General features: G+C 39.6%; 1 protein-coding gene and 1 long non-coding RNA gene across 8 annotated transcripts in view; one reads left to right on the top strand and one right to left on the bottom strand.

Moving 5' to 3' along the window:
* Positions 1-2,697: 2,697 nt before the first annotated feature.
* Positions 2,698-7,059, bottom strand: TPBG (trophoblast glycoprotein). Of its 6 annotated transcripts, none has more exons than XM_026007416.2 (2): positions 6,798-7,059; positions 2,698-5,014 (listed from the first exon to the last, which is right to left on the bottom strand). In XM_026007416.2, exon 2 carries the CDS (start codon positions 4,671-4,673, stop codon positions 3,402-3,404), a length of 1,272 nt encoding a protein of 423 aa, XP_025863201.1. In that variant the 5' UTR covers positions 4,674-5,014; positions 6,798-7,059; the 3' UTR covers positions 2,698-3,401. The 6 variants fall into 6 exon arrangements, with proteins under 6 accessions (XP_025863201.1, XP_025863202.1, XP_025863199.1 ...); XM_026007417.2 differs by lacking the exon at positions 6,798-7,059 and adding an exon at positions 6,130-6,256; XM_026007414.2 differs by lacking the exon at positions 6,798-7,059 and adding an exon at positions 5,774-5,877.
* A 1,390-nt stretch (positions 7,060-8,449) lies between these two features.
* LOC112926388 (uncharacterized) overlaps positions 8,450-18,275 on the top strand; it is a 75,655-nt gene continuing 65,829 nt past the window's right edge. For both annotated transcript variants that reach the window (XR_011996941.1, XR_003236328.2), the window contains exon 1: positions 8,450-15,222. This is a non-coding gene — a long non-coding RNA (uncharacterized lncRNA). The remainder of the gene's footprint in view (positions 15,223-18,275) is intronic.

Below are 18,275 nucleotides of genomic sequence, written 5' to 3'. Positions count from 1 at the left end.
TCTTCTTCTCTTTTTTTTTTTTTTTTTTAACATCTATCTTAATCAAAAAGACAGAAAACAATAATGTTATTTCTAATTAAATACTGAGCACAATCCACATTTGCTGCTACTCAAGATACTGTAAAAGAATTTACCATTTGTGACTTACTCATTTATATCAACTCACTTCCCCACTTCTGAAAAAAAAAAAAGACAATCATGTCTATTATTGATAGTATCAATCTACATAGCTCCTTTTCCTTTAAAAAATTTTATTGACTGTGCTTCAAACTCTTTTTATTTTGTCAGAAAAATCCATCAGCCAAAGGTACAAATGTGCCTTATAGGTTACCACTGAATCACAGGAGGCAGCAAAATTGATGATATATATATATATTAATGTATCAAACTGAATGGTTACACTGAAAGGGGTGGTTACAATTCAGGGTCAAATAGTGTATTATCCTAAAATCTTGCACTTTAAATAGAAATTTATTGGACATTTTAATAGCTTTTTAAATTGAGGGATTTATCAAGTGCTTAAATTTTTAAGTATTTTTCTAATTTTCTTCAAATGAAACTTGTAAAGGATAAATGAAGGATGTTTATTTTAAAAAATGAATTACTTGTAAGCTTCCAGGATTAGTAACGCATAATGATACTAAAGATCAGTGTTTAAAACACTTAAAAGTTATGATACTTTTAATTTTGTTTCATTTTTCCTATATTCCCATATGCTTATTGGATTTATATAGCACATATCTTCTAAGGAACTTAGACTGCCTTAGGAGTTTATAGACTTAAGAGTATTATGACTGCACAATAGCAATTGTTTCCAACAGTAATATTTTTTGTCCAAAGAATGTTCTGTTGTTATGTATTGGAGAATAGCAAGGAGTGGTGTGACAGAAAAGAGAGCAGCAACAAATTGGGCAGTTCATGCAAAGGAAGAAGGCAGTTCATGCAGAAGTTCATGCAAGAGGATGAAAAAGTAAGAAATCGTAACTTCACAAAAGCCATCCACCTAGCAGGTGAAAACAGCTTTGCTTTATCCTGGATCCTGCTTCAGTAAGTGGATGAGAAAAACTAGACTAATGAATCTGCTGCTTTCTTGGATCTCAGATAGAGCTCAGTTTTCACTATTAGATTATCATATAATGAAGAAGAAATAATTCTTCTAAATAGACTATAAGTATTACAATTGCTTTTCCACAATATCAGCCGACTTTCTAGTGAAAGTCTATCAGTAGTTGATTTCTAAGATGGTGTGTGTGCCCTTGTTTATTAGATGTTTTCACTATTTTTGGCAGGCTAATATCTTCATCATTCTTAGGAAATAATGGCAGCTAGCCAGCTTATGAATTCCTGGTGAACACTTAAAATGTTTAATGGAATATTAAGTACCATATATTTAACCTTTCCTCGGGTAATTAATTACAGGATCTGAAATATCTCCTATAAGTAATAAATACCATATTTCATAAAATGAGCCTTATGAAACAATATAGTTAAAACTTCATATTCTGACTAGAGTCTAAACAAGGAAGATTCATAAATTTTTAGCCTAATTTTGAAAACTTCTCAATTTAACTCAAAGAAGGAATAGGCAAAGATCTCTAGAACCTAAAGGACTACAACCCTATATCCTTTATAAAAATATAGAAATGTACATTTTATTTCAAATATAAAACAGTATAGAACACTATCAATTTAATGAGAAATAAAGCCCGAAGACTTATTGATACAAGTTTACCTACACTGTATGTTAAACAATAATGGCTAAAGTCACTTTTTATAATAGTTTGGAGATTTATGGAATTTACTTTTAAGCTTAATTGGCAAATAACAAACTGAAAAAAAGAAAATCTTGCCTAAACTGATAGTAGCAATTGGTTAACCAATTGCTGCTTATTTACACCTAAATGTGATTTATTCTTCACAAGGGTGTATATACTAACACAGAGCTTAGATGAAATAAAAATATTCCCAAATTCTTAAATACTGAACTGAACACAACCTATGACCAGGTGAGACCCTTGTTTATGGATATAGACCTCTCTTCCTCAAATTCATATCCTGTCATGACAGTTTTTTAGACATACAAGCAGGATCTCTGATAAACTACTGACCATGTATGTCCCATTTTAAATGTTTTTTTAAAGATATTCTCAAGGAAATCTAAGTCCCAATTTATATTATCATCTTAGGAAAAAATTTTTTAATTTACACTTTTAAATCTTTTATTTTAGAATATAGTGTTTTTAAGGTACTTCATTTTAAAACATTTGCATTGTATGTTTCATATTCTACTCTAAAACCCCACAGAACAATTTCACATAGAAAGTTTTATTAAGTAAGTAATTTTGTTCCATTCTAACAACTTAGCCTAGAAAAAGCTCCAATCTGTGAGCTATCTATCATACAGAACTGTCCCCTCCTACCAACTTTATAATGCTCTTATAAAATTGTTTTCATGAATAGCATTAACTTTGGGACCAGGAGAAGTCTATTACATGAATATTCAAATTCTCTATTTAAATCCTGAAAGGATCCACCGTCTCAAAACTATTTTCAAAGTCTGTTTATTTGAGACACCACTCCACTTTCATTTTCAGCTATAACTAATACCTTAAATACCATCAGAACCAAGACCATTCAACATCATTGCCCCTAATCCTTTTTTTTTTCTTCAAACAGCAAACTTGAACACAACTGTAATTCTTTTAAGAATCTTTATTGAAGTTTTTCTTAACAATTTAGTCTGTTGGACCTCAATGCAGTTTATAAAAAAACTTCAGGATAGTTTCATATAAACTGCAACCAAAAAAGTAATTCACTTTGTCAAAGAAGTTAGCTGAAGTTGCAAGGTATTTTTTGTAATAGGTAGAACAGTAAAATGTAAGCATGCTCTCGGATGCAGGTGCTCCTGTGTACTACGGAGTTACTTTGAAGAGCTTGCTAAGATCTGCAGGCAGTTTATGGAATGCATTTATTTTCTCCACAATTTAGGTACACGAGAATAAAACTGATATTTACGAATAAAGTATTTTTCTCAAAAAAGTTGAGGCAGCTTTTGTTGAATGCTATCTGTGTGGGTACACTGGCTACACCTCGAACTGTACTAAGAGAAACAGACAGCCAGGAGTCCCTGCTCATGCTGAAACTTGAAAAATTCCTCCGCAAGTGTTGAGTTCCAAGAAAGGGGAGAGGATAAAACACTATGCACAGTTTTTCATCGTCTTACATCAACAAGACACACCAAGAAACTTCGCATAAGGAGGGAGCAAATCCCCTTCACGGCCTTCAGTCAAGGTCAGTGGTGTCCAGAGTGGAGGAGGGTGGAAGTGGAGCGAGCCTAGACGAAATAAAGCTTAAGCCTACGTCTCATGCATAGGTGTCCTTGTTCTGTCCCCGACTGTTTCTCAGACATCCGAATTAGAACTGAGGTTTGTCAACCTGGGGTCTGCATTGATTTCGTATCTGTAGTGATACCCTTCCATGTGATCCCTGCAGGCATCTCTGATGTTATGCATCCACTTCTTTATCCCCTTGCGGTTCAAATACAAAACCAGCAGGAAGATGGCACCTATCAGGGCTAAAACAATACCTAGGAAGACATAAGAAGTCTGCAGGGATGGAGGGAGGACCGGGTCACAGTCCAGGTGGGAGCTGTTGAGCTCCAAGAGGGCCCGGTTCCTCATTTTCTCCGGGAACGCACAGGTGAGCCCGGCTTTGCCCGGCACTACCTCTGTCTCCTTGAGCCAGGCCACCATGTCCGCCATGTGACAATCGCAGACCCAGGGGTTGTTGTCCAGGAAGACCCTGACGTGGGGCAGGCTCTGCAGCTCCGCCAGGGTGGCGTTGTGCAGGACCTTGAGGGCGTTGTCCTCCAGGTGGAGGCTCTCTAAGCGCGTCAGGTTGCGGAAGGACACGTAGGTCAGGCTCACCAGGGAGTTGTTGCGCAGGTCCAGGCGCCGGAGGCCGGGGAGCTGGGCCAGGACGTCCCGAGGCAAGTAGAGGAAGCGGTTGCTGGCCAGCTCCAGGCACTGCAGCCCGCGAAGCGCGCGGCCCGCTCGGAGGGCAGCCGCCACCATGCCCTCGAAGCTCCGGTTCTGCCGCCAGTCGTCAGGGGGCACTATGTGGTTCAGCATCAGCTCCACCAGGGGGCTGGGGGCCGAGGGGCTGGCGTCGCGGCCCGCGAAGGCGAAGGCGCTCAGGTTGCCCAGCGGGTTGTGGCTGAGGTCGAGCTGGCGCAGGCCGGGCAGATGCTCGAAGGCGCCGGCGCACACCTCCTGCAGGCTGCTGCCGCTCAGGTTGAGCGCGGCCAGCTCGGCCAGCGGCGGCCGGCGGGCGAAGGCGCCGGCGGGGAGCACGGCCAGCCGGTTGCCCGTGAGGAACAGGTTGCGCACGTAGGGGGGCAGGTCCGCGGGCACCTCGGTCAGGTTGCGGTTAACGCACTTGACCGTGCGCGCCGCCTCCGAGCACTCGCACGCCGGGGGGCACTGGCCCGGCAGCGGGGGCGGGGCGGACACCGCGGAGGCCGGCGGCGACGCGGAGGAGGCGGAGGCGGAGGCCGAGGGCGCCGAGGAGGTGAGCGAGGACGAGGAGACCCAGCCCAGGAGCACCAGCGCCAGCCGCGCCAGCCGCAGCCGCCCGTCCCCGGCGGCGGGGCCCCGGGAGCACCCCCCAGGCATCGCGGCGCGGCTCTCCCCGGAGCTGGGCCGGGACGGCGCCCGCTCCGCAGGCTCAGGGGCTGGGGCCGGAGGGCGCGGGCCGGCGCGAAGCGGCTGGAGAAAACTTTCCTCGCGTGGGAGCGCAGGAGGGACGCCGCGGCCGGAGCTGGGCGGGACCCCGAGTCGCCCGGCGCCCCCCTCCCGGGGTCGGCTCCGCGCCCCTGCCCCCTCCAGAAAGTACGCACGGCGGCGGGTCGGGGCTCAGCGCGGCGCTCCTCCTCTCCCGCTCGTCTTCCAGCCGCCGCCCCGGGGCACCTCCCGGCCTCTTTTGTTGGCGCCGCACGCTCGGTCTGCTCCGGGACCTGGGGCAGGCGGGAGAGAAGCGTGAGGCGCGGCGGCGGCCCGACCCGGCAGCTCCCCCGAGAGCGGGACCCGGGCTCTCCCAGCCGCGTCGCCCCCCTCGGTCCCCAGCCCCCCCCCCCCCGCCCCAGCTCCACGCACACGCTTACCCGGGAGAGGGGCGCGCGTCCCGGGGCGCCCAGCACAAAGTCTTCCTTCGGCCCGGGCCCACACTACATATATACACACCCCTCCCGGCCTCCCGCCCTCCTCCCCTCCGGCGGACTCGCCCCCCGCCCCCCGCCCCCCACCCCCCTCCCCGGTCTAACTTCTCGCTGAATCCCCAGCGCCCTCCCGACCGAACTTCTCACTCTCCCAGCTCCTGCCCCCGCCGCCCCCGCCGCCGACCTGCCTTCCGGGGTCCCCGCCCCCGCCCGGACCTCTCCTCCCCGGTCCAGGTTTGGAGGAGAGGGAAGTTTCAGGTTACAGGAGTCTTTTGATCTCTTTTGGTACCTTCCCGGATTAGCAGGAAGTGGAGGACCCAGCAGCTGTCGCCGCCCCCTCCTCCCTCCGCCCTCCCCTCTCCCCCCTCCCTCCTCCCCGGGCCGCGCCCCCGCTAGCCCCTCCGATCCTGGAGGGGGGTTCGAGTCCGCTCCAAGGAGGAGGGGGGACGCCGCGAACAAAGCGGCCGTGGGACCCCGGAGCTGCGCTACTCTGCCTCCAGAGGAGGGGGGTGCCCGCGCCCCCGGGTGCGCCTCCGCCGCGGGCTCCCCACCGCTCACCTCCCACGACCGCGCAGGGCGCCCCGAGTCTCGGCGACTTCTCCGCTCGGCGCTGCGGGCGCCGACTCCCCGCGCACCCCAGCCCCTGGCCCAACCTCCGCGGCTGGGAAAAACCAACCCGGGGGGCGGGGGAGGGCGGGCCTGCTGGAGGCAGTTCCCCCGCCGCGCCGCCCACCTCGGCCGCCCGCAGCAGGGGGGCTTAAGGAAGGATTCTGGGGTGCAGGGGGGCACCTGGGCCGCGCGCTTCCTCCGGGGGAAAATTAACAAGGAACGTGTCGGAAAAGGTGAGGGAATCCCTCTGTCTCCCCCCTCCCCTGTATCCTTTGGTGGTTCCTCATTTTGCCTACTGTATTTACCTTGGACGTGAAGAAAACCGCGGGTGAATCTCGTGCAGTTCACCCTGATTTTAGGGACCTAGGGCCGCAAGGAGATAGATTCAGGCGTGACAGCGCAACGCGAAGCCGCGACATCAAGAAAAGAGCAGAAAAGGTACAGCGGCGGCTGCAAAACGCCCAGCAAGCTGCAAGGGAGCTTCAGAAAGTCTAACCACCAAAGTGTACCTTACATGCCTCCTTGAGGTTTAGGTGTGATTATGCGTCCCCACCTGTCCCGTCCTGCCTAACCCCCCCCCCCCCCCCTTCTTGGATAGTCACGGAACTTCAGAACGGAGAGAGCCAACTTTAGAGGGGTGGGGGAGGATCAGTGGAGACAAGATTCCTTCTTGATTCATTGCCTTTTTTTCTCCCCAAATTAAAAGCAGAGGGAAGAAAACAGCAGCCAAAGCATCCTAGAAAGAAAAGGCAAATAGCAATGACTTGAGTCACCCAGGAAAGCGGATGTGGCCCCGGTGTGTCAGCGCAAGTTACTTAAACTGGGAGAGCCCACGCGGCGGAATGGGGGATGGAAAGTGGCCGCTCTTGGAGGACAGAAGTTTGGTCCAGAAGTCTATCCTTCCGGGGATGCCTGGCCAGAAGGGGGAAGCGGAGAGGATGGAGTCGGGGGAAGGGACAGATTGACTCCTTACCTGGAGGAGCAGATGTATCGGAGGGCTTTAGGGTCCTGGAGGCTCCACCCTTGCTCTCTCAAGGACTCTGTATTCCCAGAATTTTCCTGAGAGGGTGAGAAGGTGCTGGTAGTCCCAGGTTCTTCATTTGAGAGGGAGAATGGCAATTAAAGGAAATAGTTGGGAAAATTAAGTTCTGGAAGGTAACATAAAAAGGAGCAAATAAGGAATGCTGAAGTTTGTGCCTGTGATACGTCCCTGTAGCGTGAAGAAATGCCCCAACCCTCAAGCTGATTCCTGATTACTTTTTAGAAAGAGATAGTCTTGCAGAGTCAACAGCAAAAACGACCCAGACAAGACCTAGAGGGGTTGGAGTCTGCCGAGATTTGTACAAAAAGCCAGTCTTGTTAATTGATATCTTCAGGGTTATCTAAGTTTTTTTTTTTCCCTCTTATTTTTAAGTGTTTTGCAACAAGAATGTGAAACACTTTGAACAAAGAATCTCAAAAGCTATCGTCATGTTCTGTATCCAGACTGTAGTAGCGGTTACATAATTCTATATGGGTTAAAATTAATTAAACTTTATACACCAAAGAATTGATTTTACTTTATGATAATTTTTAAAACAAAATTAATTACTCAGGGGGGAAATTGTAGCAATGCTTTGGCGTGGTATGAACTCTGGTTTTGATCCAAAATGCAAGTACTCGAGAATGAGAAGCACTTTAGAACTGGGAAAGGTAAAAAAAAAAAAAAAAAAGAAAAGAAAAAGAAAAGAATTGTGAAAGGTAATACATATTTCTCATCTAATACTCAAATCAACTTGGCAATATTTATGTCATTAGTACTCCTGTCTGCTTATTGATGTTGTTACTCTGTTTTACAAATGAAAAAACTGGGGTTCTAGGCCAGTAATAACTAGCATGGACTGAGTGTTCTTTCCCTAGCTAAGCCTTGTGATCGCTTTTAAAGAAATTATGTCTTATACTCATCGTGGCAGTGTTCAGGTAGGTCCTCTTACTCCAGTTGTACAGACAAGAAAATTGAGGCAAAAATAAATTATGTAATTTGTTTGGATGAGTGGTGGATACGGGGGCCCAGAGTCGTCTGCCTCTCCTACATACCCTACATTCCAACTCTAGCAAGATTAAGGAGTTTGTGCGGTCCTGCTCCGCTACACTTTGACAGAACCAAAGCCTCACCCTGGTTCTCTTTCCCCTTTTCTCCTTATTGCTCCCTGCAGCTGGCAGTTGGCTATGGCTGCTAAATTAGGACCCAGAAACTTGGGATCATCTCTAGCTCCCTCATTGACTGTTTGCCTTTGTATACCTCTGTTTCTTATTCTGTAAAATAGAACCGCTAATAAAACTTTAAGGCATTTGCATTAGAATTGAGATAATATATGTAACACACTTAGCAAAATTGCCTGTTATTATTGTGCCCTCCTGGATTAGTCTCCCTCTCAGGATTTATTGTGCAACTTTATATCTTTAAGTATGCTAATGATAAAAGTATAAAGATGAATAGTTATGGTCCTCTTACAGTAGAATTGCCAGAATTAGCAAACAAAACAAATACAGGGCATCCAGTTAAATTTGAATTTCAGATAAATAATGAATAATTTTTTAGTATAAGTATGTCCTACATAGTATTTGGGATGTATAATAGTAAAAAAAAAAATCCATTGTTTACTTGAAATTCTAATTTAACTGGGCATACCCTTATTTGCTCTGACAGCCAGGGAACTTGTACCCTGGTGGAAGAAACAGTCACAGAAACTAAAGCTTTCAATGTACAACATTGACTGCAATTTGTTGTGTATCTTTCCAGTCTCCTCTCTCTTGTATATATTTTAATTGTTTCTGCTATTTTTATATGAATGGGATCATAGTGTATGTATTATTCATAAAATTTCTTATTTTAGGACAATCATATATCATTCTATGTCCATACATATAGGTTTGCTTTCTTCTTCTTTAAAGATTGCAAAATATTCCGTGCTTTGAATTGTTATACCACATTTTTTAAATTGCCTTATTGAAAGACGTTTAGATCAGTAACTGCTTTTTAAAGAAGTTTCCTTCAAGTGAGAAAAGCTTAGTAGGATCCATTCTATTTGGATTGTCTTAAGCATTTAATTATCTTAAATTATCATATTTGCCTTACTCCTGACAGCTTGAAAAATTTTTGTGTGAGATGCTATTTCCATGCTCTAGAGGAGGACAGAAGATTTCAGAGCACATTTGTTCCCCATTTATTCTTTCATTCCAAAATGAAATAAAAGGAGGATCTGAATGTCCTAATGGAGAAGAACCAATTTAGTGTATTTCAATAGGTCACTTTGTAGCCTCCAGGAAAATGTCTCTGTACTATCATTTATTTAGATTGTCTCTACAAGATCTACTTTTCTTCTAATGACCCAAAGGAAAGTCATTAATAAATTGCTGAAATATAGTTGTTAAGTCCTAGGAAGGCAAGGAATAATGTAGTATTAAAAAAAAAAAAGGATGATTGATTATGGCCACCCTCATGAGGCAGAGGGAAGCCAAGTAATTCAACATGGACAAACATCAACATAATTTAAGACCACTTAATTAATTTTGGTCTCTGCTTTAAATTAGCAAAATAACTGATAAAGGTAAATACTCTCAAATCTGAAAAATAATCTAAAACAAAATCAAGTATTGGTGAATAACATCAAGCACGTATGTCATAAAACCATGAATCAGTACTTTAAACCACAACAAACAACAAAGATATGGGCTTCTTGTCTAAGATATATAAAGAAGGTAAATTAAGTAAAAAATTAAACTAAAGCTAAATTAAGTAAATTATGTAAAGCTAAATAAATTAAGTAAATTATAAACTTGGGTTGGGTCAAAAAGGACATTTTTTTCATGAGTCCGTACATTGGGGGTTGGAGCTAGTAAAAGAAAAATATAACAAAGATGTTTCCAAATGTATTGGAGTTTAAATAAATACTAAAGAAAGAACAAGGTAGAGTGCCATAGTTGGTGGAGAGGTTAAACTGGATGGAAATATGTGATTCTTCAAGGAAAAATATTGAAAGATAAATAAACTATATGGTAATCTGCAGAACTCCAAATAGCTAATATTAGAGGCTCATTCAACTCTGAAAGTGTTTAACTTTTTAAGACTTTTTTCCATATGGCCTCTACCTCATTGAGGTTCTTGAGGTGCAAAGGTAGAGAGCATAAAAATCCTTACTGTCAGATTAAATTCACAGTCTAGTGGCAGAGGCTGACTATCTAACAGTAAGCATGAGGAGAGATTGTCTGGAGAAGGCTTCACTGTAGAAGCAATGCTTGAATAACTTTTTGAATTATTAGTAAGAACTCAGAGACCACAGATGGGCAAGTTGGTAGAAAGACTCAGAGAACTCGTTCACATCTAGAGAATACATGGGGAAGAGCACAGCACATGTTGGAGGGTGTACAAGGTCAAATTTGAAATATAGTGGGATCAGATTGCTGTTTTCTTTTCTAAAAAGTTTGACTTCATCCCTTATGGTTGGGGAGCCTCTGACCATATTCAGCTAGGAAATGACAGAACCAGATGTGCATTTTAGGAAGATCGCTTTTGCTATCTGTTTGAAAGGTGAAATATGGGCAGAAAAGACTAAGGACAGGGAGAGAAGTTGAGAGATCCAAGTGCTAGTTGTTGCAGAACCTAACTAAAGTAGTGGTAAAAGATTAGCAAGGCAGGAACAGGTTACATAGACCAGTGGTTCTCAACAGAGTGATACTGCCCCTGGTGGACACTTTGAATACTTGTGGAGGCATTTTTTTCTGGCTGTCCCTATGATTGATATTTAGTGCGTAGAGGCCAGGGATAATATGCAATGAAAAGTTGTTCTGCTACCTACATGACATTCCAATATCCACCTAGACATTCTTGTAGATGAAAAACCAGATTATAATTATCTCAGCCTAGAAACAACTCCATTTTACATTGAAACTGCAAGTATTTACAGTTATATTGTTTTGTTTGGAACTTTATAAAATTTTATTTCTGACAGCTATGCCACTCATGCTATTTGAATCTCTAATACAACCTACAGTATCAGTTTGCATTTGTAGTTATTGCATCCACGGTGATCTTACTTCAAAATGTCTAATATAAAGAAAAATTATTTTCACTATTTATTTGAATATTGGTCTACTTTCTCTTAAATATCAGCCTGTTTATAAATAGGTGGAAGTATATTACCACATTAGGTCTTCTAATATAGTTATGCCCAAACACTTACAGGTTAATATTATTTAATATTTAATTATTCTCCTTTATATTATATTATAGTATATACTTACAATTTATGTGTGAAGGTAAATTTTATGTAAAGAGGGGTTTCATAAAATACTGGCTTTAAAAAGGAAATACAAGTTTTAAAAATAACCTATACAGATATTTAAAAGCTAGAATCTATAAGTTGTGGTGACTTACTCAGTATGGAGGTAGGAATACAGACCTTTATCATTCAAAAAATTATAACATTATAAATAATTTCAATATTTTCAGTGATGTCCAGGAGAAATTCTAATAATTCTAGAATGAAGAGTCAAATTTGGCTGTAATAAGCTGAAAAATACCTAGAGTAAAGAATAGAATAGTGAATTTTGTTTAAATAAAAATCTACCTTATTTGGTTGAAATTATTTTTTTCAAAGGAAATTCTGATAAATATTTAAATCAGTGATATTACCTAATACTCTTTTTCTAATGTTAAGTAATTCAACTTTGAAAGTGACATTGAAGCTTTTCCATTTCTCTAGTCCTTGCCCAAACTGGGTTCTAAACCAAAACGGGAATTCAGTCAAGAAATGGGAGCAGTTGTAATTGTATCCACCATCCAAATTCAATTAATTTCAATTAAATTTAATACAGTTCAATAAATGTTTATTAATGTGCTTTTTATTGTGGTACTTACTTTGTCTTCCATACAGAACCACCTCCAAAGTCAGAAATTCTCCTTTAAAAAATGTCAAATCCTGACACATTGACAGGTAATCTATTGCATGTCCATGGCAGAGGTTCAGCAGACAGACTTAGGCCAAAACTTGGCTACAGGACCCAAGCCTCTCTAATGTATTTTATAAGTCTTATTCAGTGAGTTAAAATACATAGGTTAATAAGTTGCCTGCTAGAACTGCTTGAAATATTTGAGGCCAATAAGTGAATATGTATCAGATTTAGTTTAGATCCTGATATAAAAGCCCAAGAAGAGAGAACTAAATATATTGTGTGTTTTGGAATAGAGATTTATCACATCACCTTGGCAGTGAAAATAAAAATGGAAGTCAAGAGTTTAACTACCGAGACAAAATCAAACCAAGGTCAGTCATATGGCTTGAGCAGTGTGGATGATAGTAGAATAAAGGAGTTGGTACTGAGTGCATGCCAAAGGATGCCTGTACTGAACTTGAACAAAACCTTTTGGAAGGTTGTGTAGCATCATGAAGTACTTGAACCCAAGAACACTGATGTGATGACATTTATGAAGGGATGATCCTCAAAATTGTTTAGCAATCAGAATGGTACATGCAAACATGGACTAATAAGTGTTTAATAATCAGACAGGGTGCCAATAGGACTTTGTTGGTACAAGTTGCCTGAATGTAAACGTATATAGAATATATAGCTATAGGTAGGCAGGTAGGTGATAGATAGATGATAGATAGATAGATAGATAGATAGATAGATAGATAATAGAGTTTTCTGATAATATCAACTACACACCACAGTACGGGCTATCACTCTAAAATTGTTCCATAATTTCTAAGCTTTACCATAGGAACTGGAAGATTTTTTAAAATAAGAAAATAACCAGTAGTTATTATGAATAAGCTGAATTTATTTGTAACTTATTAGATAAATAATTTTGAAGTGTATGATGAGTGCTTCTAGGCACTGTACTGAGAACTAAGAATGCAATGGTGAATAAAACAGGCAGGGGCCCTGTTTTCATGAAAACTTATTGTTTCCACAAGTTTATTAAATCAATTATCTGAAGTGTGGGAAATCTAGTTTTCTTTTTGAATTGAATGTAAATATTTTGTTATTAAATATAGAAAACACAGTATAACAAAAATCTGTGTAGTTACTGCTCAGCTTTACAAATTCTAACATTTGGTTTCTTTTTCAATTTTCTTTTTTTTTTTTTAACATTTTATTTATTTATTCATGAGAGACACAGAGAGAGAGAGGCAGAGACACAGACAGAGGGAGAAGCAGGCTTCATGCAGGGAACCCGATGTGGGACTCAATCCCAGGTCTCTAGGATCAGGCCCTGGGCTGAAGGCGGTGCTAAACCGCTGAGCCACCAGGGCTGCCCTCTTTTTCAGTTTTCTTTTGCATATAATTAAAGCGCCTAACTTGGTAAGTTTTGACTTATGTGTACCCTTGAATAAAGAAAATGAACATATTTATCACCCTCAAAAGTTTCCTCATGACCTTTAATGATCATTCCATCTACATATTACCTCTACCCAAATTCATCCCCATGCAACCATTGATTTCATTTCTATCACTATAGATTAGTTTGAATTTTCTTGAATTTTATATAAATGGAATCACATAGTATGATAACATCCATGTTGTTATGAGTATCAGTAACTCATTCTTTTTTTTTTTTAACTGAGTAGTATTTTATGGTATGGATATAGGATATTTTGTTTATCCCTTTACTTGTTGATGGATATTAGTTTTGCTTCCAGTTTGGGGCTATCATACATAAGGCTCTGATAAACAGTCATGTTCAAATCTTTGTGTGGATACATGCTTTCATTTCACCTGGGTAAATTACAAAAGATGGAATGGTTAAGTCATATGGCAAATTTATTTTTAACTTTTTCAGGAATTGCCAGACTGTTTTCCAGAGTGGTTATATTATTTTATATTACCTCCAGCAGTGAAGATTTCCAGTTGGTCCACATGTTTCTAACACTTGACGTGGTTAAACTTTTTAATTTTAGATATTCTAAAAAGTATGTAATAGTATCTCATTTTGCTTTTCATTGGTCAGTGATAGTGAGCACCTTTTGATGTTCTTATTTGGCACCTGTGTTATCTTCGTTCATGAAGTGTCTGATCAATTCATTTGTCCATTTTCTAACTGGGGCTGTTTGTTCTCATGGAATTTTTGTTTTTTAAAAAATATTTGTTTATTTATTTATTTGAGGGAGAGAGTGCATGAGGAGGAGCAGAGGGAGAAGGAAAGAGAATCTCAAGCAGAAGCGGAACATGGAGTCAGATTGGGGCTCCATCCCATCCATGACCCTGAGATCATGATCTGAGCCAAAATCAAGAGTTCAACACTTAATTGATTAAACCACCCAGAAGCCCCATGGGACTGAGTTTTAATTAAGAGTATATATATATATATACATTCTAGCTATTAAGAAATAATAATAAACTAGAACTATGCAACTAGACAAATACTGCTGAAACTCACAATTTAAGAGAAAAGTAAAGAATCCCAGAAACATTTAAGCAAAAAACTGGCATTTGTGAAGGAAGAAAAACTGAACTGATTTCAGAATTTTTTTCTGCTCTAACAATTGCTAGAAGAATTCAGAGCACAAGGAATACCCTGAATTTAAAAAAATAATTTATTTTATTTTTTATTTCTTTACAGATTTATTTATTTATGTATTTATTCATGAGAGACACAGGGAGAGGGAGAAGCAGGCTCCATGCAGGAATCTGACATGGGACTTGATCCCAGGTTTCCAGGATCACGCCCTGGGCTGAAGCTGGTGCTAAACTGCTGAGCCACCCAGGCTGCCCTCAATTTATTTTTTAACATACATAATTTATTTAAACAGTTGAAAATTAAAAAGTAACAAAAAGGTATACAAGGGAAATTCTCTTTCCACTCCTCCTGTCCTTCAGCTATCTGGTTAACCTTTCTATAGGCAACTAACTTTTATCAGCTTTTCTTGTGCATCCTTCTAGTCATACGCATATGTATGCAAATTTATTTTCACAAATGATTGACTACTTTACAGTGTTCTGTATTTAATTTAATTGAACCATAAGTGTCAGAGACTATTTCTTATTACTATAATATAGAACTCTTTTGTGGATAGATGGTATCCATTGCAGTGTATTAGCTATGTATAGCTATGTAATAAACCATCTCAAAATTCAGTGCCTTGAAACAATTCTTTATGTGTATAGTGTATGCACCTGCAGGATTGTATAATCTGAGTTGGAGTTGGTTGGCAAACTCTGCTAATCTGGGTTTACTCCTGCTTCTAGAAACTGACTGATATGCCCTACTCTAGGCTGGGCCTGACTGAGACGCCTATTTGAAGACAGTTCTTCTCCAAATGACTATGACCTTCCTCCTAAAATGAATGGAGTAGCCGAGGCATGTTCTTCTCTTGACAACTATAGAAGCACAATAGAAGGGAAGCCTAAACCAGGTAAGTCCTTTTCCAAATATTGCCGGCATCACATCTGTCAACATGCTATCAGCCAAAGCAAATCATGTGCTAAGGCTAAAGAGCAGGGAACTACATCCATAGTAGAAGAGCACTACAAAATGATACAGTAAAAGGCTTGTACAGAGGAAAATCTGAAGAAATGGAGCTAGTGTGCAATTTACCACAAACCGATGTGACATAATTTATTTAAACAACCTCATATTAGAAGGTTTTCTGCTTTTTGCTATTACAAAGAGTGCAGCAATGATTAATGAGTGTATATATATACATTATCTTTCACATTTGCCAGTATATCTCTAGGATAAATCCTTAGAATATGAATATGGGCTTTTGTGATTTTGATAGGTATTGTCAAAGCACCATTCAGAGATTATTGTAACAATTTATATCCTCACCAACAATGTTGGGACTGTGTTATCATTTTTTCATTCCTGCCAACCTTACACATGAAAATGTAATCTTTGTATAGCTCTAATTTGTATTTTTTTAAAATTATAAGTGAGGTTGACAATCTATATGTTTAAAAATCACAAATATTTATTTTTTAAATCTGTATATTCATATGTTTCGCCCATATTGTTCGGATTTTTTTCTTTTTCTAATTGATTTGTATATATTGAAGAAATTAGCACTTTATTTTTTAAATTAAGAGCCCTCAAAGGGATCCCTGGGTGGCGCAGCGGTTTGTTTAAAAAAAAATTTAAAAGAGCCCTCAAAAACAATAGCTCCTCTTAATTAAGAACACCAAACAGAATCATAGGCCAGCTAGTTCACAGAGAGAGTCAGTGAAAGAGCAAAGAAGAAACCCCCCAAGATCAAAACACAGATACTGACCTCAAACACTACCCCTGCTTGAATTTGTTAATTTATGCCTTAATCATCTCATATTGCCACAATAAAATATCATAAATTAGGTGACTTAACCAATATGAATTTATTTCTCATGGTTCTAGAGTTTGGGAAGTCTAAGATCAAGGTGTTGTCAGGGTAGGTTACATGCTGAGGCCTCATATCTTGGCTTGTAGGTAACAAACATCTCTGTATGTCCACATGATCTTTTCTTTGTGTACAGGCAGAGAGGAAACTCTTCTTCTAAGGACATTAATATTATCATGGACATTAATATCATCAATGGCTCACCTCCTAATACTATCACATTGAGGCTTCAACATGTGAATTTGTTGGAGGGGGGATGCAACCCCCCATAACATTTAGTTAAAATGTTATTATATAAAGAAAAGAATTCATTTTAATTATAAAAGGTAGTATAAATGCATGTCTCTTATTTTTCTTAACTGATTTAAAACACAATTGTATAAAATACCATGTATACAATTATATGATTAGATAAGAACATGTAGAAATATATTTGCCAACAATAGTACAAAGAAGGGTAATGTTAACAAAGTCTTATTGGGCTAAGGAAATGACACTTGATGGTAACTTGAATCCATGGAACATATGCAGAGAACCAAAAAGAGTAAATAAGGTTAATAAAACAAACTCTGTAAATATAAGCTTGTTTTCCTCTCTTTACTCAGCTAGTTTAATAGCATAAAATTATACAAAGTAATAATTATAACAATATATTGGTGGGTTAGTAATATGCATATATATGTATATATAATGTATATATAATATGTATAACAATAATAGTCCAAAAGGGAGAGAAAAGAGTTGTACAGAAGTGATGTTTCTGTATCACACTGTAATTAAGTTTGTATAAATCTAAAGTAGATTCTGATAAGATGTATATAGTAATCCCTAGAGTAATCACAGACAAAATAAATTTTAAAATCATGAAAAAGTAATTATAGTAATTAAAGTATAACCCAAAAAAATATTTATTTAATCCAAAAGAGAGAAGTAGGAGGAATAGAAACAAAAAAGACATGAGATAATAGAAAGTAAAAATTTAGAAACTAAAATAGCAGGCATAAATACAATTATATCAATTATAACATTAAATATGAATGGCTTAAATAATCTAATCAAAAGGCAGAGATTGTCAGACCAGATAAGCATACCTGATCCAAGTATATGCTGTCTACAGAAGAAGCATTTTATATTCAAAGATACAAATAGATTGAAAGTAAAAGAATGGAAAAGGGTATATCATGCAAACAGCAACCACAGGGAATCTAGAACGGATAATATAATATAATAAAATATTATCAAACACAGTAGACTAAAATGAAAAAAGTTACTAGATATAAAAAGGGCATTTTGTAATGATGAAAGGGTCAGTCTACTAGGACATTATAACAATTATATATGCACCTAACAGTGGGAGCCCCAAAATACATGAAGCAAAAACAAACAAATTGAAAGGAAAAATAGAAAACCTGACAATAGTAATTGAATGACTCAATACCCCCTTTCAATAATGAATAGAACATCTGAGCAGAATATCAACAAAAGAAATAGAAAAGTTGAAAATATATCTAAAATAGACCTAACAGACATAGAATATTCTATGTAACAACATAGAATTCTAACAACAGCAGAATACACATTTGTCTGAGTACATGGAACATTTTCCAGGATAAACTATGTGCTAGGCTCTAAAACAAGCCTCAGTAAATATAAAAGGTTTCAAAATTTAGAAAGTATTTCTCTGATCACACTGGAGAGAAATTAAAGATTAATAACAAAAAGAAATTTGAGATATTCACAAATAATGAGGAAATTAGACTCTACATAACTAAATAACCAATGGGTAAATGAAGAATTCAAAAGAAAAATTAGAAATTACTTTAGGATGAACAAAAATAAAGATACAACATACTAATAGTTAAAAAATGCAGTTAAAGCAATTCTTAGGAATTAATAGCTGTAAATGTGTATGTTAAAAAAAAAACTCAAACAGTGATCTGACATTTCACTTTAGATAGTAGAAAAAAAGAATAAATTAAAATCAAAGCAAGCATAAAGGAGAAAATAATCATTAGAACCCAAATTAATGGGGGATCCCTGGGTGGCGCAGTGGTTTGGCGCCTGCCTTTGGCCCAGGGCACGATCCTGGAGACCCG

This window comes from Vulpes vulpes, chromosome 1, assembly GCF_048418805.1.
Source record: "Vulpes vulpes isolate BD-2025 chromosome 1, VulVul3, whole genome shotgun sequence".
Lineage (NCBI taxonomy): Eukaryota > Metazoa > Chordata > Mammalia > Carnivora > Canidae > Vulpes > Vulpes vulpes.
The sequence above is the reverse complement of the archived record's forward strand: the minus strand, read 5'-3'. Positions and strand labels throughout refer to the sequence as shown.